General features: G+C 40.5%; 1 protein-coding gene across 2 annotated transcripts in view; it reads right to left on the minus strand.

Annotated features, from left to right (window-relative positions):
* Positions 1 to 26,730, minus strand: part of septin4b (septin 4b) — a 65,504-nt gene that overhangs the window by 33,233 nt on the left and 5,541 nt on the right. Inside the window, exon 1 of one of the 2 annotated variants that reach the window (XM_053486672.1) lies at positions 1,677 to 1,802. The exons of the other annotated variant lie outside the window; for it this stretch is intronic. Coding sequence (XP_053342647.1) covers positions 1,677 to 1,679 — 3 coding nt within the window. The 5' untranslated portion in view covers positions 1,680 to 1,802. Of the gene's footprint in view, positions 1 to 1,676; positions 1,803 to 26,730 lie in introns of those variants that run through there. 2 annotated transcript variants of the gene reach the window in all.

Below are 26,730 nucleotides of genomic sequence, written 5' to 3' on the forward strand. Positions count from 1 at the left end.
AGCTAGCAGCAAACCTTCGTTTAACTTCAAGACATGTGAACTTGGTAGTCAGAACAAATGTGACAAGACCAAGGATTGATCTAAAGTAAACAGGAACCCTTCGGAAATGTGGCAGGAAGCAACTATAAGACTTTTAAGCTTCTTTTATTTTTCCTCAAACCTTGAGAAACTTAAGTTCTTCGCAAGTACGAGCTTGCTTTTATCTCCGGAGCCTCGAGGAAGAAATCTTGATGTAGACTGATGTCAGATAACATTCCTGTTAAAATAACATTCCTGTAAAATTTTGCCAAGGGATGTCAAATGTAACAAAACCCTCGTTTCCACATTATATTATTCGCTTTAAAACTTTTAACTAGAACAACCATCTGGGGGGGGAAAATAATCCAGGCATAATAATATCAGACTGGCACAAGCAAAGCTTACCCAAAATTTTTCTTAAATGTTAATCAAAATCTATTGACTGGCAAAAGATCAATTAAACTGCAAAGACTAATAAAGCACACAGCTCTAGAAAACCTTTGCCTTTAAAGATATTGTCGTTAACGAATAGTTCAATTTAATCAGCAGTGCTTTCGGATGAAACGAACTTCCCAGGTATTCCATAATGTACTTAGCTATCCATAGCCACACTGCATCATGAAAGTCAGGATTAAGTTACAAACATTGCTTCTTGATTAAAAAATACATTTACATGTACATATATGAGTGTGTATGTGTGTGTGTATATATATATATATATATATATATATATATATATATATATATATATATATATAGACACACATATACACACTGTATATATGTATTGTCAATCATGCAAGTGCGTTTTCTTAGGTATGCATTTGGTATGCATCGTTTTTCTATATAATAATATAATATATGGAAATTTAGCTAAACCTACGTTATTATTTATGTTACAGTAAATTAAGTTACAAATTAATTTTTTTTTTTTTGCAAGCATCACTAATTAGGTTCTAAGTAAAAATCCGCAAACTACTGAGGTCGCAACCTCTGAACCACAACTGTATTGGCTACATATATAAATACAAATGATAAATAAAAGAACATTAATGCAATCAATCTGTGATACATCCGGTCCTTTGAAATATCACCGACTATCTGTGACTTTACATCCAGTAAAAGAAAACATCAGTTATGGAAATATTTTCATTGATGAGTTTTTGTTAAAAAGAAAAAAAACAAAAAACAGATGAGTATATGAACTCCCCAGTAAAAAAGTCCCAGTGATGATGCTTTTGTGCGTTTTGCAAATCAATCACTGCAACTGCAGGAATCCAATAGTTTAATACTGATCAGCATCTAATACATGTAGTCATTCACATCTGTGTGCAGTAACATCTGCAGTGCCTTCTTTCTTAAAAACCATGCATGCCTACAAAAACCTGCAAGGTTAACAAAGCCAGTCCAGAGTCTAGTCCAGATGTGACTGCTGTCTCTCGTATACATTGCCACCTGTGACAAGAGTGCACACCGTCTGCCTGCAAAGACGCACAACATTATCTACTAGCTAAATCTGATCACCAAAGCTACATATACTAACTACCATGGTGCTAGCTGTTACAAGCAGATACTGTACATACTACTTCTGCTTTCAGTCTATCAGTGATCTAGCAAAAGCTAAATAGTATTGCAGATAAATGTCTTTAGCCACTTACCATGCCGCAGACTGCTGATGCTCACACATACACAAACACACATACAAACACACACACACACTCTCTCTCACTCTACCAGCGCCGGGCTAAAATGACCTCAGAGGAAAAGAAAAGGCTCCCTCACATACACACACATATGCACACTAGAGGATGTGGAACGTGGGACCCGGATACCTATTGCTAAAGGTATGAAATACAGAGGTAAAGAAAGAAGGATTGAAATAGGTGAAGAGAAAAGAAACAGCTGAAATTCTTATGAGCTCGGGGCAGGAGGGGAGCAAACTTGCCCCAGTACAATCGCCTTCAGGAAATACCAGCTGCAGGATAAGGAAGGTGGGGATGAGGTTGGTGAGGAAGAGACCAAACACCCAAAAAAAAAAAAAAAAGGCCTCAAGGAGAAAGATGAATATGTGATACGTTTTCAGTAATGAGGATTTTTGAAAACCTTTTTCCGCTTAGGGAGAGAAAAAAAAAACAGGGATAGAAGAATTGTACAGGACACAGAACACATGGGTTAATTAAAACCCTCTCCTAAACCCCTTAACCCAGAAACCCCCAAAATTATGAAAATGTATGCAATAAAAGAAATAGTCATTTATATATTTATAGAAATACATACAGTAGATAAATGCCGATTTGTTGGCATATTAATTATCATTGTCAGCTTCCACCTCTAGGGTCCGGGATTGATGTAGTTTGTACAGTATGTTCTCCCAGTTGGTTGGTTTTCCACGGGTACTCCGGTTTCCTCCCACAGTCCAAAGACATGCAGATTAGGCTAACTGGTGTTCCCAAATTGCCAGTAATGTGTGAGTGTGTGAGCCAGTAATTCTAGCATGGTTATAAAAATGGAAATAAATACAATGGACTCCATCGGCCTTTACGGTCCCTAGATAGATAAATGGATGGATGGATTAATAGGTAGATATACTATAGAATTATCTTATAGAGTAAAACAACATCAATTTTGTTAATTTAGCAATCCGAATAAAAAAAATCTAACCTTGACTGTGTCTGTAAACATTTGCAGTTTTAAGGTCCATAAACATTAAGCATAGAATATTAACTGCTAGCAAACTGGATTATGCTTGCGACAGGTCAACACAATTGGGATTTCCATATTTAAGCCTTGAAATAGCTTTTAATATAATATACCAGGAATTTGTTAAAAAAAAAAAAAAAAAACATAATACAACTGACCAAACAACATAAGTCAAGTTAGTTTCGCACCCATGTTCCCAATTTTGAAGGTTCATGATCTTCTCAGACATAACAGATTCAAATTTGTATTCAAAACGTGGTTCAAAACGTATTTTTAAGCTGAGGGAAAAAAATTATTCAGTTGCGTGTCACAATTATGTTGTGTGACAATTCAGGTATCGCTACACTGACTCCAAAATTGTTTTTTGAAAATCAATGACATTTTTAAAATGTATGTATTTGAGATTATTTGTGTAAAATATTGCAGTTCCTCGATAATCTTGCTGGAGGTGCTCCTTAAACTATTCACGGATTGGCAGGTGGCCCAACATCCTGTGGTGATATCAAAATGTCTAAAATTGCGATACTAACAATCAAATTAATCGGCAGCTATCAACTATTGTGATAATGTCGTATCATGTGGCCCTGGTGATTCCTATTCATAATAACAAAGTGATTTCACTGCTATCAAAACATTATAATTTTAGGGTTATAGTTTCTATGATAAAAACTTTATGATACTAGAAATTGTTCTCATTATCATTAAGGTTCGACCCATCATCTTTTCTGAGAATAAATTTCATACATTTTGTAAGCATTCCTAAACCTGGTGCAGTACTTTTTTCTTCTTCTATTTAAAAGTTTAGAATATGCCAAAGGCTGTAACGTTTAAAAAAAAAAATTTTAAACGTTACAGCCTTTGGCATATTCTAAACTTTTAAATCATTACCAAATATTTGTATAACATTTTCAGTTTAAGGTTTCTGAGGCCTCTTGTGAGAGTGCACATGTCCAAACATTTTCCGACATATTTAAAGTGACGGGCAGTGAATTATACCGCATGATTCGTAGTGAGAAAAGCAATAGGTAACAGTTAATAAGAATAAGTAGACCTCGGCGAATGAGCAGAAACAAACAGCATATAAAACAATTAGAGTAGAGGTGTAGTGCTGCTATTATAATAGGATTGTTAGCATTTGCATAACCAAATTGTTGCATGCATGTTTCAAAGGGATTGTCAGTAATGTAATGTCAGAGAATGAGTACCCTCCTTTCCAGACTACACAGATAAACATGGTGGCATCACCAGGATTCGAACTGGCAACGCTGGATGGTGGAGTGAAAGCTTGGGAGGCATTTATGTTTATTTTTGAAAACACTGAGATTTCGTTGCATGATCTAAATCCATAATAGGTTTTATCCAAACTTCATAAATCACAACTGCACTCGTAAACCGACATCATCGTCTTTCCAGTAAATATTCATGACCAGTGATTGTTTATTTCCTCTTTGATTTCTTATTTAAACTATTCTTAGAGAATGTGTCAACCACAAAATGCACACCACTCACATATTCCCTGAAGCTCATCTGTTTACTTGTGATGTACTTAAGTGAGACGCATCATTTTGCGTCTGTGTTTTGCTACGTCCAGTCAGGCATGCTAGCGTTTATTTAACAAGGAAATGCATTAATCATGCGTACGGCTTCCTTTAGGGCTAGCGCTGCAGAGGAGCCATTTCACCAGCAACCTCAACTGTCATGCTGAGAAAAACACAGTCTGGACTTCTGAAGTACATGATCAATGAACGGTTCAGACATAAAGGTAGTGCCATCCTGCTGTCCTGTCGAGCAAATCAATACCTCGGAGGTGGAAAGATCAAGGTAACTTCAAACCATTAAGTCCAACTACACTATAGTGTATTAGTATGGATACCGATTTGGCCATAAGATGGAGCTTAACAATGACCTTACAAATATTATCAGTCTGGATATTATAGATTGCAAGCTTAATATAGGGATTTTAAAAAAAAAAAAAAAAAAAAAAAAGGTTGACTTCTCATACTGAGCGACATTTCGACAGAACTGGAGTCATACTGTTAGATAATTGGTACACTAAAGGTTATTCGTGAGTCTGTAAATAAAAATTGTTTTGATTTGCCACAAACCGTACACCCTGAAGACACCTAACCTATAAAGGGGGGAGTTGGACAATATTAAATAAAATAATTATTAAATGAATAATTAAAATGTCAATAATTATTTCAGTTAAATGACAATTGTTTAATATGGATGTATTTATTTATATGTTGGTAGCTGGTTGCAACATAAAATAATTCAATCCGTCAAAGTCACCCATCAAACTCAGTGGACGGGCTCTAATGTTGATCTGCTCAAGTCGAATGCTTTGGACTGCCAGCTAAATAACCACTAGCTACTGCTTCACTCTGTATATTTGCTCAGTTTAAAATTAGCAAAAATCTCTTATAACCAGTGTTTAAAACAAAATATTATATAATCTATATGAAAATGGATAAAATTTAAGAAGAACAATAATGAGCTTGCATGTTAGCTGTACAGGACAAAACTGAATGTGATTGGTGACTTTGGAAGATTTGATGATTTTATAGTGCAGGCCAGTAACCGTGAAATAAATATTTAAATCATCAAATAAATAATAATAATAATAATAATAATAGAAAAAAAACTGTTTACATGTAGGCTGAGCCGATCGCACCTCCAGGATTCAATTCCCAACTCAGGTCTGTGTGCATGGATTTTGCATGTTTGTGGGTTTCCTCTGGGCAGTCAAGTTTCCTCCCACAGTCCAAAGACATGCAAATTATTGCCCTTCCCAAAGTGCCCAGTGTGTGGGTGGGTGTGTCCAAGGTGTACCCCGTCTCATGCTCTAAGTCACCTGAGATAGGTTCTAGGATCCTGTGATACTGTGCACAGGATAAACTGTATACTGTAGAGCATGAATGGATGAATGAATGAATAAATATATATAAAAACAAAAAACTAAGGGTATTTGAAGCTTTTGGAACTTGGTTACAAACCCTTCACAACATAATCAAAACTTGGAAGGATAGTGCTGAACCATCAACTTTGTGGACAACGTGTGGTCAGAATAAAAACTGTGGTTTGTAAGAGCATTTCCTTATACACAAAGTGGGACAAGAACGTACAGGATTGGGACTAAATAGCTGTATGATCATAAAAAACGAAACTTGTTAGTGAGCCTAATCTAAAAAATCACGCTGGGTTATCTTTATTATTATGTTCTGTTTTAGGTGAGATTTTAGAAGTATAAGTCACACTGTTTAGACCACACAGTTACAGTCACTGCCTAAAGTGGGTGGCATTACAAATCTAGCACAGAAACATCAAAAGACTTCTCCAGACCTTGGAGCATATCTGGGCCGTGAAGCACCAAACCCAGATTTATTTTAAAAGGTCAAAGTCTTGAGATGCCATCTGAGACATACAGTATGACAATAATTTTCAATTGACTGGTGATGTTTTTCTTTCCATAATGAAAACAGATACACATATTGCTGCATTATAACCATATATTGTTATTCCAATAACTTATCACTCATAAGATAACATCTGAGCTCACGGGCGAACATGCACAAGTCCCATTCTCTAGTCAATCAAAATAATCCAATATGGCAATACAATTAAAGCCCCTAGAAGGAATTTAATCCACAGCCTTCCCAGGACTCGGTTATGGAGAATAATGATAGAATTAGACATTCGGCATATACACGTCTATTCTGACACTGAATAATTCTAGAATTTTATTTTTTTTTATTAATTCAAACTGGAATTAACAAATTATTTGGTTTATTTGCTATCATTTGCACAATTTGCACAAACCATTGCAGCTTTGCACACACACTGCGGACTTTCTTTTTTTTCCCCCCAAACATACTGTAGACTTTTCTACACACTTGCGTAATTTGCACACTACATACAAATAACATGTTTCCTTACCGTGCATGTGACAATAAAACTTGAAAACCTGACATTTTTTAATTGTATTTCTACACATGAAAACTTTTGTTTTTAAATAATTTCTACACGTAAGGGTTAAATTACAATTGCAATGTGTTTTTTTTGATAAATCAATCCTAGTGAAATTCGTTTTTGAAACAGATTTAAATATAATGCACCATATAATGCAAAATCCATCCTTGACCTCATTCGAAAGCCCTGCTGCGACTCTTCCGGTGGTCCTGCTCCTGTTCCTATGAAAACAAGTGCGAGGCCCAAATCTTTTGAGAAAATCAACAAAAGTTGACTTTTGATCAACAAAAGACACTTATCCAAATCATTGTACGACTAAACCTTCCTGTGCACTTAAATATATAAATATCTTCTGTTTTGCCTGGCTTACTGTGCCGTCAGCTTCTCAGTCCTTATTAAAAAAAAACATGTTTTTGTGGTTGTGTGACTAGGCAAGGTTGTCTTTGTGGTCACATTGACTGTCTTTGCTCAGCTGTGAATGTAAGACTGTGGATATTCAATGGTTCGGAATGCCATAATCAAGTGAGCTTATTGTACATTCTACAGTCAAGACTAAAGATTTCATCACAAAGGTACAGATGTTTTACTTTTCATCATAACAACAAAACTGGCACCTGGTATAAACCCAATACGCAATTAAAGTTTTTTTGGTGAAATTAAGAAGCAGCTCTTGAACCTAATAACCATCACATGGCAATAAGTAGGCAATATCTCACTCGCGATTGTGCTATAGACTGCTATGACATCTACTGTTATATTTACTCTACCTATATTATATACCAAGCATCATTAAATGGAGGTCCACAGTCCGGAGCAATGGACAGAGAGTCAGTTCTATCCGGACCCTGATGCTTTTTAAATAAATGAGAATAAATAATATACCAGTAATCTAGCGCTTCGTTAACTCAAGGCTTGTGTGGAGTTCGTCAACGGAGCCAATCAATGTGGAAGAAACCAACCTGAAAGCACGATAGATCATGGCTTACTCTGTAAAGTGTTGTTGATCTTTTAGCTACTCTCTGCAAGGTGTTACCACAGTGGACCATCCAGTCCGCACACAAGCTTGGCATTTATTTTGTGCCGAATGCCCTTTCTGACGCAACCCTCACATCTTTATCCGAGCTTGGGACCGGCACTGCATCCACTGGCTGGGGTTTGGGCATTGGTTGGGAATCGAACCTTGGCCTTCTTCATGAAAGGCTAGATACCTACCACTGAGCCACCAGTGCCCTGGCTTACCCTGGTAAGTACACTATGAATAGATAAATAGAGCAAGACTGTATATATTTATTTTTTCTGCAAAGTTTGAAAACGGTGTGTCTCTGTCACACACACCCGTTCTGCGACCGGCACTAGGACCCGGAAGTAGTACGGTCGACAAACAGGAAGCATAAAAGGAGCCAAGATGGCGCTTCACATTGCTCAGTCATTGAGTTTTGCCCATGTCGGTTCAGATCATCCGTCTGCCATTACGTGAGTACTCACTTTCTTGGGTTTACTTTCTGATTCGAGTGTGTGTTTGTAGGGCGCGGGTTGAATTTGTGTTCTTCCCTTGCTCTCCCTCCGAGAGAGTCCTTAGACTAATTCGCGTGGTTATCCTGCCTACTCGCTAGCTTCCGCGTTTGGGTTTACCATCCACGCTACAAAGGGCTAACCGCTAATCGCTACGTCTTCTGTTCAATCCGGGTTAGTTCATGACAGAATGACTGAGCCACGAGCGGTAAACCCAGCGGATCACTCGCACCTCTACGATGTGGTGAACCGGCACGCTGAGCTAATCGACAAGCTAACCGGGGAGCTTGCTACTCTTCGCCGGAGCGCCCAAGACGTCGTGGCCTTGCGCCGCGAGGTGGCGGAGCTTCGGCGGGAGAACGCGGCTCTCCGCGAAGCTGTTACTAGCGCGGCTAACTGGCCTCCCGTCGCGGTGGTTGCAGCTCCGCCCCCCTCCTCTTCTCCTTCAACTTCTGATGTGTTTATCTCCCTTCCGGATAAATGGGACGGCACGGACGGGAGGTGTAGTGTTTTTTTAACTGCACTAGATCTGGTGCTCGAGTTTAATTCCACCAAATACTCCACAGATCGATTGCGCATTGCACTTCTCGTTTCGTTGCTATCGGGGCAGGCAGCTGAGTGGGTCACGGCAGTCCTTCGTTCCGATTCAGACACCGCCCATTCATATAAGGAATTTACACGCCAGCTAAAGCTAACCTTCGAATATCCTGCGAGCAAGGTGGAGACTGACACCAAGCTATACCACCTGCGGCGGGGGAATCGTCCGTGAGCCGCTATACAGCTGATTTTCGCACTCTCGCCGTCCAGACCACCTGGGGAGAAGCCGCGCTCCGGACATCCTACTACGAGGGGCTGGCTTCTAGGATCAAAGATGAACTAGCCGGGCGAGAACTTCCTGCCACGCTGGAGGGGCTGATTCAGCTCGCTCTCCGGATCGACCAGCGCAGAACGAGAACGGCGCTTCAGAGAGGGGCTCTGTGCGTATTGCGGATCAGCTGAGCACCACAGAGCTGTATGTCCTCGTCGCCCGGGAAACGCCCAGGCCCGGTGAGCAATGGGAGCAGCTCACTGGGCCATCTTCACCTCTCTGCCACGACCTCCAGCGTCTCTCGTCTCACGGCCCAGGTACACCTCCAACTTGGCCACAAACGGGTCCGAAGTACTGCGTTCATCGATTCCGGTGCCGCAGGTAACTTTATTGACTCTAACTATGCCAAAGAATTGGGGGTAAAGATCGAGGCGTTATCCCAGCCTGTTCGGATTACGTCTGTAGACGGTCGCCCCCTCTCATCCAGCCCCATTACTGCTCAACCCATCACCCTCATCATCGACCAGCATCACGAATCAATCCAGTTTCACCTCACCTCCATTTCATCACCTCCCATCATCCTTGGACATCCGTGGCTCCTTCAACATGACCCCCTCATCTCCTGGACACAGAACAGGATATTACAGTGGGGGCCGACCTGCACCGAACTCTGTCTACGGGCACCAGCTGGGACGTGTTCTAGGGAGTCCGAGGCCCCCGACGTCGACACCAACGCCATCCCCACCGCATATCGGGACCTGGCTGAAGTATTTTGTAAGAAGCGTGCCACACACCTGCCTCCTCATCGCCCTTACGACCTGGCCATAGACCTTCAGCCGGGTGCCTTTCCACCCCGCGGCCACCTTTACTCCCTATCCACCACAGAGACGCAGGCGATGGAGGAGTATGTAGCTAACGCCCTTCGTCAAGGCACCATCCGGCCCTCCTCCTCACCCGCCGCCGCGGGGTTCTTCTTTGTGAAAAAAAAGGGCGGTGAACTTCGCCCGTGTGTCGACTATCGGGGGCTCAACAACATCACCATCAAGAATCGACACCCTTTGCCTCTTACTAACTCAGCCCTGGACGCCCTCTCTGGTGCCACCATCTTTACTAAGTTGGACCTTCGGAGCGCCTACAACTTGGTGCGCATCAGAGAGGGTGATGAGTGGAAGACGGCTTTTATTACACCTACAGGACACTATGAGAGTTTGGTGATTCCCTTCGTTCTCTGCAATGCACCCGCCGCCTTCCAACAATTCATCAACGATGTCCTCCGAGACATGCTAGGGCGGTGGGTGTTTGTTTATCTAGATGACATATTAATCTATTCACGCACAGTCGAAGAACATGTCCAACATGTCAGGGCGGTCCTAAAGAGATTGCTCGTCCATCAACTGTACTGTAAGTTGGAGAAGTGCGCTTTTCACGAGCGCTCCACCACGTTCCTGGGTTTTGTCATCTCGCCCCAGGGTGTGGCCATGGACCCGCAGAAGCTGGAAGCTGTGCGTCATTGGCCCCTACCCAAGACCCTCAAGCAGCTTCAGCGATTTCTCGGGTTTGCGAACTTCTACCGTCGCTTTATTCGGGACTACAGTACGGTTGCAGCACCCCTAACCGCCCTGACTCGCCCATCATCCCATCATTTCACCCTTAACCCGGCCGCCATCTCCGCCTTCCACGAACTGTGTCATCGATTCACTACCGCACCAATCCTTCTTCACCCAGATCCAAACCAACCTTTCGTTGTGGAGGTGGATGCCTCGGATGTGGGCGCCGGGGCCGTCCTCTCCCAACGAGGTCCAGACCAGAAACTACACCCGTGTAGTTTCTTCTCCAAAAAGTTTGACTCCACTCAGCAGCGATACGGGGTAGGGGACCGCGAGCTGTTGGCCATAAAGTGGGCTTTGGAGGAATGGCGTCACTGGCTCCAGGGCATCAGGGAGACGTTCATTGTCTGGACCGACCACCAAAATCTCATTACTATCCGAAACATGAAACAACTCAACCCCAGGCAGGCGCGGTGGGCATTATTTTTTGAACATTACAATTTCCATCTTTCCTACCGCCCGGGATCCAAGAACACCAAGGCAGACGCTCTCTCCCGACAACACGAGGAAGACGTCCCCTGGGCGGACCCCGCGCCTGTCCTTCCTACATCAAAAATCATCGCACCACTCTACTGGGATTTGGAGACGAGAGTTCGCCAGGCGCAGACCGGGGAGACCGAACCGGCAGGTGTGCCACCTGGACGACTCTACGTGCCACAACCCATGCGAGTGGAGGTTCTTCAGTGGGGACATTCATCGCCACTCTCTGGACATCCGGGCACTCGTCGCACCCTCCAATTCATTCAGCGCGCCTTCTGGTGGCCATCGATGAAGAAGGACGTCGACGAGTTCGTCCAGGCGTGCCCTGTGTGTGCCAGGGCCAAGGACAATAACCAGCCAACGCCAGGGGAACTCCAACCACTACCCGTTCCGCGTTGGCCCTGGACACACATAGCCGTCGATTTCATCACGGGCCTGCCGGTCTCCGAGGGAAAGAACACCATCCTGACCATCGTCGATCGGTTCTCCAAGGCTGTGCACCTGGTGGCTCTCGCCGGACTCCCGTCAGCCAAAAAAACAGCCGAGCTGATATTAGAACACGTAGGGTTCTGGAAGGCCTTCTGCCGTCTGATCGACTCTACCTGCAGTCTATCCTCTGGGTATCACCTCCAGACCAACGGTCAGACGGAGCGGACCAACCAACAACTGGAGCGCTACCTGAGATGTTTCATCGCCGACCGCCAGCGCTCCTGGGCCCGCTACCTCATCTGGGCGGAACTATCGCTTAACCTCCACACCTCAAGCCCATTTGAAGTATGCCACGGTTTCCAACCTCCCATGTTCGAACACCAGGAACCGGAGGTTGACGTACCGTCAGCCCAACAGTTGGTCCGCCGGTGTCAGCGGCTCTGGCGACAAGCCAACCACGCGATCCAACAGGCCAACGCCCGCTACGCCATTCAACATCGCCGCCGACACCCTCCGGGACGACTGTACAATGTAGGTGACAAGGTATGGTTGTCAACTAAGAATCTTCACCTCCACACAGAAACTAGGAAACTCTCACCCAGATTCATCGGCCCCTATCGTATCACCCTCCGGATCAATCCTGTCACCTACCGGCTCCAGCTGCCTGCGGCGCTCCGAATCCATCCGGTATTCCACACCTCTCAGTTGAAACCCTTCACCACTTCTCCCATGATTCCACCCGCCCCCCCTGCTCCTCTTCCCCGGATCATTGACGGTGGCCCTGCTTACACCGTACGCCGGATCCTTGATTCGCGACCTAGGGGCCGAGGCACCCAGTACCTGGTCGACTGGGAAGGCTATGGTCCCGAAGAGCGATCTTGGATTCCGGCCCGGTTTATTCTCGACCCTGAACTCATCAGGGACTACCGTCGTCGGGTATCCTCCACCCCAGGACCGTCAGGAGTCGGTCCTGGACGGGGGGGTACTGTCACACACACCCGTTCTGCGACCGGCACTAGGACCCGGAAGTAGTACGGTCGACAAACAGGAAGCATAAAAGGAGCCAAGATGGCGCTTCACATTGCTCAGTCATTGAGTTTCGCCCATGTCGGTTCAGATCATCCGTCTGCCATTACGTGAGTACTCACTTTCTTGGGTTTACTTTCTGATTCGAGTGTGTGTTTGTAGGGCGCGGGTTGAATTTGTGTTCTTCCCTTGCTCTCCCTCCGAGAGAGTCCTTAGACTAATTCGCGTGGTTATCCTGCCTACTCGCTAGCTTCCGCGTTTGGGTTTACCATCCACGCTACAAAGGGCTAACCGCTAATCGCTACGTCTTCTGTTCAATCCGGGTTAGTTCATGACAGTCTCATACATTCCAAAACCTTGGTCATAATAAAAAGCAGTAATATGAAGTGCCACAATGACACAAAACATGAGTGGTTATGGCAAACATCTCCGCAGCAGTCCGAGCCGAGGGGATGTAAAATACCCGAACTGAGAGCCTGATATGACCGAGCAACCAAACTCCTTTCATATTTATTTATAGCCCTGGAGCATGCAAATGAGGAAGATTCTCTAACGATTGATTTAAATTTTTTGGTTGACTTCAATACAAATACAAGGAAATTAAAGATCAAATCGTCTATATGTTTAATGTAGTTACTGAAAATTTACTAAATATTTTAGAAATGCTATGGAAATAGTAAATTGCCTATCTTTTACAGACTTACAATGTCTGCATATATAAAGATCTGAATCCGAATACAAATATACAATTTGGACGTCGGATTTGGAATTTGACATTATAATCAGGTGCTCCTGTTGTACTATATATTCCCCTTAAACCTGACAACTTTTATGCATGTGTTGGATTTTACCAATTTGCTGATGGCTCCCGATTAAACCAAATAAATAAATGACCCAATCAATACATTCAAATGAAATTATTTGTTGAAGAGTCTTAAACTCTTTTTCACTATGAACCGACTACTACAGACACCACCTGAAAGCTCTATTCCCATCTCACATGCACTCATGGTTCTCAAGACTCGTTTATGGCTTTTACATATTTTTCAAATGGCATAAGTAAAAAGGAAAATCAAAAACTTCTCTAGGTTAATAGAAAGGCAATACAATAGTAAGGTGAAGCAATGCTATGCAGTGCATCATGCCGTGTACATACCTTATCAGAGTTCGCTGGATACGAGACCACTCAAGGCTGACTGTTTTTTACAACTCTACTGGGACAAAGTGGAGACTCAAGCATTGTCCTAGATCAATTAGACATTATTTTCATGTAGAACTAAAATATTCTTCACTCCACTGGCCCCGAGTCCCTTCACTGATTCATTAGAAGTAAAAGCACCAATCACAATCCATCAGAGATCAGCAGTCAACCCCATCAAGCGTGCCTGCTTCCTAAGCATCCTACATGAAACTCGCTTCTGATAGGGGTTTTGACTGACAAGTCTTTGTAATATCATTTATCTAAGTGTCTAAGTTCATATAGGGGAACTCTAGGTCTAGATACCAAGTATACTGTATAATCCATTACATTTGAACCAAATTTAAATCAAACCCCCAACCACAAAACTTGCACTTTAATGCATAGTGATCGCTTTACATATAGGGGTCTATACAGTCTGCACATGCTGTATAGGGGTGTATACAGTCTGCACATATGGGGTGTATACAGTCTCTACATATAGGGGTGTATACAGTCTGTATAAATAGTGGTCTTGTGCATATAGGGGTCTATTCAGTCTGTACATATGGTGGTCAATAGATGGACTGTATAGATCATTATATGTATATACTTTATCCGTATAGAGTCTATACAGATAAAGTATATACATATAATAATCTATACAGTCTGTACATATAGTGGTCTATAATTTTTGTCCGATTTGTTTCAGGATGTGATATTTTCCACAAGTTTTTAAGTATTAAAATCACTAATCGTATCTAAATCCTTGCAATGGTGTATGACTTTTTGTTTAAATATCATGTCTCTAACAAATCATCTTTCTTTCTTTCCAATCGTTTGCTCCACACTCCAGTCCAGTAGCTGGAGGTATTGCACTAACCGCCCAAAAATCATAAAAAGGAAAAATAAAAAAAAAATACATGTTGGAAAAATCAGGTTGTATTTTCTGCAAAAGCTGCTGTAATCAGTTTTAGACCATGTGATGGTTGTAAGTTTACGCAAATAATTTATATCATGTGACTTGATTCTAAATAAAAAACATTTATTTAGTAAATATTTAGTTAATGTTAATATTTTGAATACACCGCAGGTCGGCACAATGTTTTAGAAGGTAGCACTTTCGCCTGACACCTCCAGGGTACGAATTCTATCCCGGCCTCGGGTCTGTGTGCATGGAGTTTGCATGTTCTACACAGTTCACATACATGCAGATTCTGCTAACTGGTGTTCCAATGACTGTGTGTATGTGCGCATGCATCCTACAATGGATTGGCACGCCGTCCGGAGTGCACCCCGCCTCATTTCCCAAGTCTCCTGGGATAAGCTCCAGGCCTCCCACGACATCAATAATCATATACAAATTAATAAAACCAAAACAGTTTAAACAAACAGAAAAAAAATATGCAATAATGACTAGTGGTGTAACACACTGTAACTTATTTGTGATGCATGCAGGTCTCCCCCAATGTGAACCGTGGATCGTTTAACCATCACAGTATGAAACCCTGTACACTGTATGGTTGAGTTATTTATATGGACGGTTATATTTTGGGCATTCTTGCATGCACACGAAGTATAATTTCGCTCGCTCAAACTCTTCCTCATGCACATTTGCGTACTCTGTGCTCCAGGGTTGCCAGATCACAATGTAAAAAAAATGGCTAGGCAGTGATGAAAACCCAACCACTCTGCCCAAGACACATTTTTCCAGCCAAAGAGAATAAAAAGTATCTCAGCTACTGAAAAAAAAAAAAAAAAACTAATCTGGTAACACTACTCGCTTAACTTTGCACAGCCTCAGTTAAAGCTAAAATCTGATTGGCTGGTTCTTTTCGAGATTATCAATACTTTCTTCTTTTCAAACTTTGAGCTCTACTGCGCCCTCTTGTGCTTAATAAATGAACAGACACGTGAGCTTCGGAGCATTATCATTCAAAACAAACATTATTGGTTTATACATTTAGCAACCGTTGACTGCTAATATAAACGGTTTTGATATTGTGTTCTATTATAATTGGGGGTTCTCAGATGTTTTGGATTAGAGGTCCACGTTTGATTTTTATTCTAAGAGTAAAGAAAAGGAAGATCATCTTTATCCAATTTCCTAGTTAGTTCACAAAGGATGTGTTCGTAAATTTAATCTGTCAGAATCGGACTTGGCGCATTGTTAGAAAAATCATGCTAGAGAAAAGACAGTTTCTCCCAGCAAAGACAGAAATTCACTGGTGTTGTGTGTGAATAAGAGAGATGAGAAGGAGCATCTAGTGATCTAGTGCACTTGTAAGGTTTGTTGCACAGAGGTGAAAATTGCGCTAGGTGTGTTTGTGTGTAAACTGATCTAAGTGGAAAGCTGTTTGCCCGGAAGAAAGGGGAGACGCACACACACACACACACACACACACACACACACACACACACACACACACACACACACACACACACACACACACACACACACATGCACAAATACAAATGTGGGAATTTAGAAAGACAGGGGCCTCAGGTCTTGCCTTTGATCCAATAATGAAAAGCACATGGTGGCTCTCAGGAATAAAACACACAGTATCAAAACACACTGACACACCCACACACACCCCTGTACCCACATACACACACACACATATCCGTGCCTTTATGCAATGTACCACTGAATTATGCATATAGTGTAACTAAATAGTGTCACGCCTAAGCTTTTTGTTTCCTCATGCGGACCAGTAAAATGTCACCGTCATGTCAGTATTTATTTGCTACCTGAATCATCCAGGGTTCCAGGAAGAGACTGAAGCATTTATCTAAACACTTTAAAGCAAATATTGGTTTTATTTCCGACATGTGTTGTATGTGTTTTTTAGTTTATCTGTATTAAGGGTTGGACAATGAAACCGAAACACTGGCCGATTTAGTGTTGGCGGTTTCATGGCTAAATTTGACCAACCTGGTGGCCAATCTTTATTGATTGCACAAGAGCAGAGTGTGAAGGTTTAATTAGCAGAATAATAGCTTAAAATATTGCAATAAACACAACATTATATCAAGCGCATCTGTGACCGAGAGTCTTTGTGATGTATCGAGAGCCACGGTATCCAGGGTAATGTCAGCATACCACCAAGAAGGAGGAACCACGTCCAACACAACAGGAGTAACTGTGGACACAAGAGGAAGCTGTCAGAGGGAATGTCTGGGTGCTGACCCGGATTGCATCCAATAAACATAAAACCACAGCTGCCCAACTCACCGCAGAATTAAATGTGCACCACAACTCTCCTGTTTCCACCAAAACTGTTCGTCTGGAGCTTTACAGGGTCAATGTACACGGCCGGGCTGCTGCAGCCAAGCCTTGGGTCACTCGTGCCGATACCAAACGTCAGTTTCAATGGTACCAGCAGCGAAAATCTTGGGCTGTGGACAATGTGAAACATGTGTCCTCTGATGAGTCTACCTTCACCGTCTTTCCCACATCCAGGAGAGTTACAGTGTGGAGAAGCTCCAAAGAAGCATACCACCCAGACTGTTGCATGCCCAAAGTGAAGCATGGGGGTGGATCAGTGATGGTTTGGGTTGCAATATCATGGCATTCCCCAGGCCCAATACTTGTGCTAGATGGGCGCGACTACCGAACCCTTCTGAAGGATCATGTGCACCCAATGGTTTAAACGTTGTATCCTGAAGGTGGTGCCGTGTATCAGGGTGATAATGCACCCATACACACAGCAAGACTGGTGACAAAGGGGTTTAATAAACATGTGAAGTTGAACATCTCCCATGGCCTGCACAGTCACCAGATCTAAATATAATTGAGCCACTTTGGGGTGTTTTAGAGGAGCGAGTCAGGAAACATTTTCCTCCACGTAGTGACCTGGCCACTATTCTGCAAGAAGAATGGCTCAAAATCTCTCTGGCCACTGTGCAGGACTTGAACGTGTCATTCCCAAGACGAATTGATGCCACTTTGATGCCGCAAAAGTAGGCCCTACACCATACTAATGAATTATTGTGATCTAAAACCAAGCGTTTTAGTTTTAATGTCCAACCCCAGTATATATACAGTATATAAAATGTATTATCTTTAAATAAGCCTGTAATTCAGATTGAATTACTGGCACTGGAAGTATAAAGCCAGACGGTTGGTTTACTGAACAATACACTGCTTTGCCTAAATGACAGATTAGCATTTATTCCTGCTGTATATATTTACGCAAGCTGACAAGGCCATAGACATTATTCAGCAACTGGGGCTGACACACTGATTCCAACTTGGGTGAAAGGCTCGCTTGTGGGCAAAGAAGCAAATAAGTTAATTTGTAACGGCAGCATTTTATGGACTTGATGGTTTTAAATGTAAAAATTGTAATCGGGGGGTTCCAAAAATGATCCTTTTCATAAGAAGATCTTTGTGGAGACCTCAAAACTGTCTATCTAAATCACAATAGGACATTATAACAAGATTACAAGCTCACATTTTGCTCACATATCTGCTGACTGTTTTTGCGGTCTTGTCTCCCTGTGAGTGTTTTTGTATGGCTAAGGGTGCTTAAAATGTGAAATGTAACACACTTAAAAGTGCATTAAATGAGATTAGGTTTTTGCAGTAGTCTGTATGGTGTCTAAAATGACTGATCGGACATGCATCTAACACACACACAAGCATTCCAGGGTTCCTCTGTGACTCGATACACTTCTTTTTATACATTTTAAAGATCATGTTTTCATGATTATTCTAAAAATAAGAAGTAATAAAAGAATGGCAAAGTATTGCAAGAGAAGTGTCTTCCCTTTTCACTCTGGGACTTGGATAAAAGTGTGTACGAGTCATTTCATTTCTAGGACTGGATGCTTTCGAAGGATATTGCAATCCATCGTGACCAAGAACGTTCTGACCCTGACCAAACAGACACAGGCCAGAAAGGAGTCATTCCTTCTGATTATGACAAAACAGTTCTCTGAAGTGAATAACGTCAGAACAGATGTGGTTATTGCTCTTTTTAAACATTATTTAAAAGCTGGTTTTATATTTAGTGGTCGGAACCACTTCATTGAGACATGAACTTTGTTGAGTATTAGAAATAGAAGAATTTAAATACAGAGGATTAAACTCATTCATACAGCCCTCATACCACAGCACATGTCCGCATTCCATACGTGAATCATCATATGGTTCAATACGTGCATTAACCCATCATGCATTGGTCTACACTGGTTTAGCAGGTTAGCTAGGTGACTAAGAATGAACTAAGAATGTTGCTTACTTATGAAACGTAACCAAATTTGTTGAAGGCTCCATGTTGCAATACCAGGAGAGCAAGAATCTCCACCTGATTATGTTCTCCAAAACAGCCTTTTAAAAACAAAAGCCTAAATTTCTTTATTAAACACTATAAAGACACAGTGCATAAAAAAATTACACAATCTGATGCGGTTGAGAACAGACACAGTCAATGTAATCCAAGTCAAACTAAACAACCAGATATTTGAACAGTAGGACTTAACTTGTGTAACTGATTAGTCATGTAGCATCACTGGTTCATGGTGGCGGGCAATTTTAAAATAAAACTAAATATCCAAAATGAGTCACACCGGTCCTAAAACTTCAGAGTGATACAGAACTGTCATCCTGTCCAAGAATTCAGCTTCATTTAGGATTGGTTAGGTTGCCAGAGCACTAAAATAGAGTCCCATCTTCGCAAATAAATGTGAGCGATAAGGTCAGTTCAGTTAAGCACTTTATCCTGCTTGAAGGCACACACTGAGGCGGCTTGGCGCCAGATTCGTGGATTCTGCGTGAATTACAAAATGTGAAGGAAAGTACAATATGGACAGGTTCCTATAGGTCAATGTCTGTGTGAAAGGAACTAATGAAGAACAGCTGAGTATAGGCTGTTGGCTCCTCCAGATGTTTTCAAACCAAGTTCATGATGCTGTTAATCAAAGTCATCTGTACAACAATATCAACTTTTTAAACATTTTAATCCCAATTGCCATGAGATCTATTGTTCCAAGGATATTTCTTACAGTTGGATCTGATGTGTTGGGGACAGGAGTAATAGTAGCAGTTTTCCAGAGAAGGAAGTTGCTTTGATGCCCCTTTGATATTGCCTACCTAATATCAGTGCTGATGTACTTCTAATTTCTGAATGCACAACTGACCAAGCATGTCTTGAAACTCCAAATCATTCATCTGTAATTAGGCAGTTCTTGGATCAAGGACCTCTGCCATCTGCCATTAACAGTCCCCGGCAAACATTCCTCTGTCCTTGCTCGGGTTTGGACCTCTGCCACAGCGTACAGTCTGGATGACTGGCACCCTGCTGGATCACCCTAAAGATCTCAATGGGTCATGAGAACCAGCCTGGAAGATATTTATAGTGCATATCCTTCTACTAGAGGCTCTTCTGTATGAGCTCACAGGCATTTCCAGGTCACTGTTTCTCTAAAACCACAGCGATAGAAGGGACAACTTGGCTAAGGCTGACATACAGAAGTTGATGGGACATTAAGCAGGGTACATCTAGACTGTGCTCATGGACCCACATGGATGAATCAAAGCTAATCAGTTAGAGAGTAACCAGAACTAGACTTCATGGTCGAACGCTCTTCATGTTTGCATTTAATGGCCAAATGTCAACAGTGCATAGGGTTTTAAGTAGTACTGTGTGTTTTAATTATATTTAGCAATATAATTATTGCTTGTAGAGACAGTGTTAATTACTTTATTCTTGTATGCCAGAGCTAACACACAGATAGCTCCTGGTATGGAAACATTATTTTTTCTAGATTTCTACATTCTAGAACAATTCTGTGTATATTTTATTAGGTAATTAAGTAACAACCGCTCATTGTTATTTTAAAAGCTGGTCAGCTGTTTCCAAATATTTCTTGCAATAACAGTAAGTGCGTTTGTAAACCCTATCAAGCACCATGATGAAACTGGCTCTCATGAAGACCACCCCAGGATACCTCTGCTGCAGAGTTGCCAGCCTTCGAGATCACCAATTAACAGCACCTCAGATTAGAGCTGTTATGAGGGTTTAACAGAGCATAATCTCAATATCAACTATTCAAAGGGGATTATTGGATTTTGGATTATTGGATAATTTTGGATGCCTTCAGCAGTATTTTAAGTGGAAAAGAATAAAAATCAAAAAAGACCATGAATTCAGAAGGTTTCTCCATTCTATCGCTGTTAGTGTAAATGCAACATGCAGCTAGGCAAGATAGAGGTTTTTCATCATCCTTATCTCCAGAGGCGATCAGTAGTATTGCACAATAGCTATTTCTAATGATAAGTCTTAATAGGTCAATCCATCAACTGGGGAAGTTTATTCAACAGCATCTGTTCTTACAACATTGGTTTAACCTCTTAAGACCTAAGCTTTAATTTTGCATGCTTTTAAATTTTTTTTTTTTATAATTTGAGATTAGTAGGACCCTATAAGTATAAAGTCTATTTTAAAATATGGGGACATTGGGTTTATTTTACTGCATAACACAATAAAGTTACCAGTGTGCTACAAAGTAGGAAACTGTTTATTCCATAGCCTGAACATGGGCGTGCAAAAACACTGCAAACAATGCAACATCACCAAAAACCCTGTGATTACTCTAAATGCTCCTTTTTTCTGTAAGACCATCTGTCAGAACTGTCTGTCACATCTGATCTTCAGGGTGAAACACTGCAAACTGTTCCATCCAGTATGCAAACATACAGTAGGAACACATTACATGTCACACCGCATTCAAAGTGTATATTTCTTGGTTCCTACACTTATTTTGTAGTAGCTCATTATCCTGTCAACCCTAGCCATCTTGGAATTGCATTGTTCTGGTCGTTTGATAGTCATATATTGGATCCATTGTCCAGTGGTTACCAACTACAGTATGTCGAACATGCAGTCTTTCATCTTCACCCTCAAAATGAACCAAGTCTGGAGACTTTCAATGCCCCTTAATGAAGTTGTAGCTCACTATCACTTTCAATAATGCTTTGCAGTATTTACTGCTTTGTTGAATCAGAAGTAGTATGATCAGTATGTAGATGGGTCACACAAGGATCAGCAACATCAGAATCAGAAAAAAAAGACTAAAAGACATTTAGACTAATGTGTACCACATGCAATAACTCGTAGTCTGGATGTAAACTGTTGGTTTTTTCCCAAATCTTTCCAAGTTCTGTGCCCTTATATGTTTATGTTCACTTTGCAATTTTATCATCCCAGTCCCAATTATTTCCAATTAAGTCCGAGTGTCCTCAAATGAGTACTTCCTATTTAGCAGCCTCCAAATTTGTTACTATTGATAAAACTTGTCAAATGTTTTTGTCATATTAAACTATAGATATCATTTAGCATAAATAAGCAAGTTTTAAACATAAATCCAGGAGGTTACGCTGGGTTCACAGTAACAGACAAAAACTACACAAAGAAATTATTTGGCCCTAACTTGAGATCAGTAGTCTTGGAATGGAACATTAGCTGATTTAGTGCTATTGAGACTAAAGACATCCAAAGACATAAATCTGGCTATGTAACAAAAAAACAATATGAAGAAAGCATATTTTCTTACAAATTAAATTATTTATGCAATTACAGAATTCCCTAACCACCCTATTACAGGACAACTTTCTTGCTGAAGTATTAAACTAATACATTTGTTAAGTCTCTAAGAACAGTCTATATTACTCTAAAGATTCTTAATTCCTAAAAAGCAAATGTTCACAGACTAGAAAGAAACTCTGGAATGTTGACGATGGAGAAACAATATACAGTATATCATTCACGGACAGAAAGTTCACAGAACAGCTCTAGTTATTCAACTGAGTTTGGGTTTTTCAAGTGTGCCTTAAATTAAAAGTGAACTGGATACAATAGGTCTTGGGTGTCATAAATTTTCTTGCTCTGCAAACCAACTGTAAAGTTTGTCACTTGGAAGAAAAAGTATAATGTATTTAATTGAGGTCAAATTACACAAGCCTCAGTGAGCCGTATCGCTATTCAGCTAGTTCCAGGTAAAGAAGAGAGTTCAATTTAATTTATGACAGGCTTGAAAAAAAAAAAAAAAAGTTATTCCTTCAAGTAAAAAAAATAAATAAATTTAAAAAAATCTTTTCTATGTACAGTATACATATACACTGACGCAACACACAATAAGGCATTCCTAAGAGTGAAAAATGTTATCAGACTAAGTAAAAAAATACTTAAAAGGATTATCTAAGGAATAAACACAATAGACCATCTTACTGTATATTAAATCTAACAACATGGTGGTGCAATGTGGCCCGACATGATTTGGAATTACTGGTACCACCTGGAAGTTGGTCATTTTTCTATAACAGCTTGATTGTGTTAAAAGTGTTTTATTCCTATTAAACCACAACAATATGTCAACACTGAGATTTTTTTATTGACTTTTAGATATCTTTTTTGTCTTTCATAGTTAACATGTATATAACATTTTCTATAGTTAAATGCAGCCATTGGGCAAAGCTCACAACAAACACCAAAGCCCAAAACACTTTATTATTATTTTTCCTTTTGCTATACCACTTTTATCACTCTGTTTGCTCGCTGTTGCCTATAGCTTTGCTCTATTGTTCAAGGACAAGCTTAAAAAAAAAAAAAAAAAAAAAATCACTTTGTGCCCATGCAACCAATCGATATGCATAGGGTTTAAATATATCCCACCTCTTTCACCTTCTATTGTTTTACTTTAAGCAAAAATATCAACTTGACTCAAACTAAGATAGGTTGTGGAACCATAGGACAAAAATATGTGTTGTTTTACATGGAAAAGTGATCCAGGGTTATTTTTTCTTCTAGGTTTGCATTTCTACCAAAAGGGCCTGACTGCAAGGTAGCAATCACTGGAAGGGATAATCCAACACTACCCGGAGACAAGAAATACCAAGTCGAAATGCCAAATCTGGGGCGTCCACCAGCCACAAGGCTGTTCCCATCAAGCTGGGTGTTGCACAGTATTTTTTTTGTTAGTCTTGTAAAATTTCAAGTGTCATTTAATTTGGTAATTGGGGAAGTCTTAGCAGACCAAGAAGCAGTACTGTATTTAATGAAAGAATAAATAAATAGAAGTCAATCCCATTTACATCAATACCTCCAAAAACTACACTGCTGATAAACCTTGTACTCTTGATCCATGCACACATAGCAATTACTTTATTTTACACTCCTCGCCAAAAATAAAGGAAACAGACAAACTTTGGTTAGATGCATGTGAATAAAAACATAAAATATTGCTCATGAACTAAAAAAAAATTATGACTTACATTGGATGTATTTTTATACTTATTATTAAAATATTCATACTTAATAAAACATGGACGACTTTTACATTTTCTCCAAAACCGCGCAAAGTTACAGGACTTTCTCCAGGTTTCTGGTCAGAGATTTTTTTGTACAATAAAATTTAACTGAAAACGGTAAGAGATTCAAACTCGCAATATCTGGACAACAGCACATTTTTATTTCCATTGCATCACTTGAGCACTCATGTGTAACTGGCACAAAATATAGACAAAAAAATATAGACACATGGTTATTATTTCCCGTTATGGCCATTCAAACTAAAAATACTGCCTGATTCCAGGCATGGGCCGGCATATCTTTACTTTTCAATGCCATAAATGGTATGGTGATGGCAACCATATGATCTAATGTTACTGTTTTGGCATATCACTACACTACCAAATGCTGCACATTTCTAAAGAGAATAAATTATACATAACAGCAGAAGTATTTAGGTCACCTCAAATGCCCCCAAATGTCATTTTTTATTTAATCATTTTAAAACAAAAATGGTGACTTCAAGTGTTTAGCTATTGATCTTCTTGATTAAAATGAATGCGTTCTATTTCATCTTCTATAGAAATATGTAGCTTCGAATTATTCATATTCATAATTATTCTAATTATTATATAAAATAATATGGTCCGTTAATGCTCTGGTCTACCATGAGGACCTTTAAAACACATGAAATCCAGCTGTTCACATCTTTTTCACATTCAGCACAGAGCAGTGAAAGAGACAGTGCTTTACCACATACATGAACTCTCATACGCCTCCAACTGGCTAGTGGAACTGTGACTGACAGAAGAGAGAAAACACTGTCCATCTTACAGAGAATATTTTGGCTGGATAACTATGGGATTTTTTTTGTTTTTTGTAGTCTGAGGGTGTACCTGATGCTGAGACAACTCATGGACGAGCATGAACAGAAGTGTTTGGATATCTGCAAACAAAATTTGGATCGATACTCAAAAGAAGGCATGGCATAAGACATGGATTCATCACTACGAGTCTTGGAGTAAACGGCAAATACAGAACGGAAACATCATCAACCGCTTCAAAAGATAAAGTTCAAAGTCAACCATCAGCTTGAAATTTGATGTTTATAGTTTTCTGGGATTTTCTCGGGCCAGTATTGAAACATTATCAAGAAAAAGTTTCAACAATCAACAGTGCTCATTACAGTGAGATGCTCATTAAAGAGCTGAAGCCTTTACTTTAGATTAAAGGCAGAGAACTTCTATCCAAGGGCATCGTGATCACGCAGGACGATGGCCACCTGAACACTTCTGGCCACGCTGTCGATACTGCGTTCTGAGGTGGTAAAGCATCCTCCCTATCTCACGCCATTCGACTTTCACCTGTTTAACTCCTAAAAGCATTATAGGTCTTTTCTAAAAGTTAATATCTAAAGATAAAATCTACAGCCAGAGTGCGGATCATTTTTAAATCACCTCGTATTTGCCTCTTACCTGTTTTCTGATTACTGCAATGGTTTATAATATATCATGCAGGAGGGGTGTAATGATGAAATGTTAATACAGTTCTCTAGAGTGGGTTAAGTGAGTTTTCCACTGAAGCACTTTTACTTAAGTAAAAGGCCAGATGGAAAGGAGATTACTGCAAGCGCACGTTACGTGCCAATAAAAAAAAATATAAAAAAAAAAGACGTGCCAGCATGGAATGCGGCTTTTAAAAAAGCCTCAGGTTTGTCAGACTTGCAGAACTGCATCTGACACCCAACAAACTGTTTATCTGCTTTGTTTGGCTACACCTCAGTGAGTACAAACACAGCTGCAGCAGCACCAGGCGACAAAGAACCAGTGACAGAACCAGCCACAACTAGCAACCACACGTCAAACTTTATACTTTCAGCTCAGCTGGACTTACAACAGACTAAATATACATACTTGATCACGCACATCTGCATATCACATTAACTCAATACAAAAATGAGAGAAGATGCATTACCAACGTAATGTCAAGTACCAACGAACATTCAAATTCTACTTCTTATAACTTTTTTTAAACCAGCAGCAGACAAAACAAATCTTCAAATCTCTTGAGCTAAAAACTGAATGCTGAAACATACTTCATAGGCCTATCTGATGTGTGATTCTCTGTGATTCTTTCCGAAACAAGAAATACCGGGTGTGCTAGAAACCCAGCCCAGATATGAAGAGTGGTGTCAGGAATGAGAATAACTTTTGGCAAAATGCAAAAGAACCACACCTTCTTTAAAAAAAAAAAAAAAAAAAGGAACAAACAATAACTTACCTCTTCTTCTGTCCATGAGGAAGGATTGACCATGTGAAGACGGATGGATCCATCAGGGCAAAAGGTTATGAAGGCAAGTGAGAGGAAGAGAAACATCAGTTAGACTAAAAATAAATGAACAAGTGAAAGCACCAAAACTAATGAAATCATATTACTATTTGGAAAAAGAAATAGCTAAAATATTTGCACAAGTCTATTGATTTTGATTGCAGTCCTTTTGCCTGTAATCTATATTTTTTTGGTGTCATTACATAATTCACGTCTTTTAACTGTACAATTTGCTTGCATGAGCTCAAAAAGAGCAAAAAAAAAAAAAAAAAAGGGCCAAGCACACTGCCACAGTCAGTGTTCAATATTTTCAACTAAAGAAAATATTAAAATGACTTAAATTGGGTCAAACCAGTTGTTACTGAGTCTCATCAGAAAAAG

Source organism: Clarias gariepinus, chromosome 25 (genome assembly GCF_024256425.1).
Source record: "Clarias gariepinus isolate MV-2021 ecotype Netherlands chromosome 25, CGAR_prim_01v2, whole genome shotgun sequence".
Taxonomy (NCBI): Eukaryota; Metazoa; Chordata; class Actinopteri; order Siluriformes; family Clariidae; genus Clarias; species Clarias gariepinus.